Source organism: Mandrillus leucophaeus, unplaced genomic scaffold, assembly GCF_000951045.1.
Source record: "Mandrillus leucophaeus isolate KB7577 unplaced genomic scaffold, Mleu.le_1.0 Scaffold221, whole genome shotgun sequence".
NCBI lineage: Eukaryota > Metazoa > Chordata > Mammalia > Primates > Cercopithecidae > Mandrillus > Mandrillus leucophaeus.
In genome coordinates, this window is record NW_012102266.1 from 3,827,523 (window position 1) to 3,830,858 (window position 3,336).

Below are 3,336 nucleotides of genomic sequence, written 5' to 3' on the forward strand. Positions count from 1 at the left end.
ATTTTTATATTTTTAGTAGAGATGGGGTTTCACCATGTTGGCCAGGCTGGTCTTGAACTCCTGACCTCAAGTGATCCACCAGCCTCGGCCTCCCAAAGTGCTGGGATTACAGGCATGAGCCACCACACCTGTCCTCAAGATTCTTTTAGGACAAAAAAAAAAAAAAAAAAATTCTGCTAATAGTTTTTTGAAAATGGCATTTTCAATATGTGAGGAGAAATCCAGGTCTGAATGTTTGAGGGCAGAGTCTGGTATAAGAGTGTTCTTAATGTTAGAAGGCCATTTAGGAACAGTGACTTAGAAATTGAAAAGTGGGCTGAAAAAGCAAGAGAGTAGTATATTTGAGGGATGGGAGAGAAAGTTGAAAGAAGGAGAGTCAAGTGGTTGCAATTTATTCCTTGTTTTTAAAAAAATGACTTCAGAAATTAAATTATTGCCTCAATAATTGCTTTTTCCTTTCTAGGATAATAGCCAAGGTTCTGGAGGACAACAAGCTGCCTGGTGCGATTTGTTCCTTGACTTGTGGTGGAGCAGATATTGGGTAGGTTATTAGGCTGAGAGCATCCTCTGTTGAAGGACCCCAGGTTCACCAACTAGAATCATCGTTACTAGAATAATGAACTCACTTTTAACTAAGGAGTTGAGAATGGTTTTTGAAATCATTATTATTATGGAGTTTATTGGGTTATTGTATTAATGCCTAACCTTTATTGGAGGATGAATAAGAATCGTCTTTTTAATTGCCCAGAGGTACTGTTTCTAAGGTGTTTATATCCTGAAATAACAAACTGCTGTAATGGGGGGCAGCCTGTGACTTCCTGACACTTGGTTTGTCAAGGTGTTTACTTACAAAGAAAGCTATGAAATTGTAGTCTGGGGTCTCACTGCCTGCCGAGAACCTAGCCTATTGTCTGAGTTTCTCAGCTGACTGAAAAAGGAAACCCTGGGAACACAGCCTCTTTTTAGTAAAATTGTTTTTTTCTTTTTAAATTGCCATATAATTCACAATTTGTATACCATAAAATCCTCTCTTTTAAAGTGTACAATATAGTGGTTTTAAAAATATTCAGGCTATTGTACAACTATCACCACTATCTTTTTCCAGAACATTTTGATGAGCCCAGAAAGTAATCCCATACCCATTGGCAGTCTCTTCCCATTCCCCCTGCTCTCATGCCCTGACAACCACTAAAGAATTTTCTGTCTCTATGGATTTGCCTATTTGAGACATTTTGTATCAATGTAGTTATATAATATGTGGCCTTTTGTGTCTTGCTGCTTTTACTTGGCATGATACTAAGATGACGTGGACTATAATCGTGCTGAACTGGGATAAAAGCTGAGGTTCTTATCAGCTTAGACTTTGATTAGGTGAGTTTTCCAGGAGTCAAGTCTTACAACCCATACTGGTGTGGCTAAAGTGTTAGTTTCCTCGCCTTCCCACACTTTTAATATACCGTTGTACTTACTGGGCAATCTCAAAAAGGAGCAATAAGTTACTCTGTTTTTCATATTAATGAGAAAATTTTACAAAATACAACTCCCACATGTACAATGCAGAGTGAAATATTATCTAAGTGTCATTTAAAACATGAGTCGGCCTTTGACTTCTTGCATTCTGGGTATCTAGTGCTTGTGTTGGCCTTGCAATAGCTCAGATAATTATGGTGGTATATGCAGGAGCATGTTAAGCAGCAGCCACTTTGAGTATTAGTGCTCATGCTTGCTAGGTTGAACCTCGGAAGACTGACCTAGGTAACTGAGCCGAGCCGTACAGCCCTACATTAGACTGATGCTATGGCTGCCCCGCTTGGCTAACACTGGACCTTTTGTAGCACTGAACTAGGAACAGAGAGGTTCAAATCAGTAATGTCTGATTTGCATTCCTTAGAAGCAACTGGAAATCCTAGCATAGCCTTTGTAAGTCAACTTCCGTGAGGAATACTTTAGGATAGTGGTCCCCAACCTTTCTGGCACCAGGGACTGGGGCTGGTTTAGTGGAAGACAATTTTTCCGTGGACCACGGCAGGGGGATGGTTTTAGGATGAAATTGTTCCATCTCAGATCATAAGGCATTAGTTAGATTCTTATAAGGAGCATGCAATCTAGATCTCTTGCATGCACAGTTCACAATAGGGTTCACACTCCTATGAAAATCTAATGCTGCCGCTGATCTGACAGGAGGTGGCGCTCAGGCAGTAATGCTTGCTGGGTCGCCTGCTGCCTACCTCCTGCTGGTTCCTAATAGGCCACAGACTGGTAGTGGTCGGCATCCTGGGGCCTGGGGACCCCTGCTTTAGGATATTTCCCTACAGGCTTTTAAGTTTTAATTCTTTTATTTTTATTTTTTTGAGACAGGGTCTCACTCTGTCACCTAGGCTGGAGTGCAGTGGCTCGATCTGAGCTCACTGCAACCTCCGCCTCGCAGGTTCAAGTGATCCTCCCACCTCAGCCTCCCAAGCAGCTGGGACTACAGGCACATGCCTGCACACCTGGCCAATTTTAGTATTTTGTGTAGAGACGGGGTTTCATCGTGTTGCCTAGGCTAGTCCTGCCTAAGTTTTAATCCTTAAAGGAATCACACAGCAGTTAAAAGTCTGTAAAACTGGAATGCTCAGCAAGGAAATGCTAAGATCATATTGTCCAGTCACTCACTCAGTATAGGAAAGACTTTCTTCCCTAACAACTTCCTCTAGGTGATTTCTATTCACAGCAGGTTAGCCTCTTCTGCCATATGGTTCTACTTGTGGAAAACTTTTTTCCTTCTCCTGAAGACGTTCCCTTGCTCCCCTGGGACAGACTTTCTTGTAGCTTCGAGGGACTGCTTTTCCAAGGGCACTTCAGTGCTGGGTACCATTAGAAGTTGTCATTGCTGGGTTTCTCTGCTTGGGTGACCGACCATGTCTGTTCCCTTGCAGCACAGCAATGGCCAAAGATGAACGAGTGAACCTGCTGTCCTTCACTGGGAGCACTCAGGTGGGAAAACAGGTGGCCCTGATGGTGCAGGAGAGGTTTGGTAAGTGTTGGCTTTCTAATGAGGATTGTAATTCTCTCAAATATGGAGGTGAAATCTAAAAGTTGAGTTTTTGTTTTCCCCTCAACCTTTTCCATGGAGGCAGTGGTCATGTTTATTTGAATGTCTAAGTAAAAGAAAAGGGTACAGTTATTAGCAGTTGAATATTAGGGAAGTCTTAAATTTAAATACCAAAATTTATGAAAATATGAGCACTTTGGGAGGCCGAGGCAGGCGGATCACAAGGTCAGGAGATCGAGACCATCCTGGCTAACACAGTGAAACCCCGTCTCTACTAAAAATACAAAAACTTAGCCAGGCGT

General features: G+C 42.2%; 1 protein-coding gene across 1 annotated transcript in view; it reads left to right on the forward strand.

Moving 5' to 3' along the window:
• ALDH7A1 (aldehyde dehydrogenase 7 family, member A1) overlaps nucleotides 1-3,336 on the forward strand; it is a 69,594-nt gene that overhangs the window by 25,173 nt on the left and 41,085 nt on the right. The window contains exons 9-10 of the mRNA XM_011981221.1: nucleotides 464-541; nucleotides 2,919-3,016. Coding sequence (XP_011836611.1) covers nucleotides 464-541; nucleotides 2,919-3,016 — 176 coding nt within the window. The remainder of the gene's footprint in view (nucleotides 1-463; nucleotides 542-2,918; nucleotides 3,017-3,336) is intronic.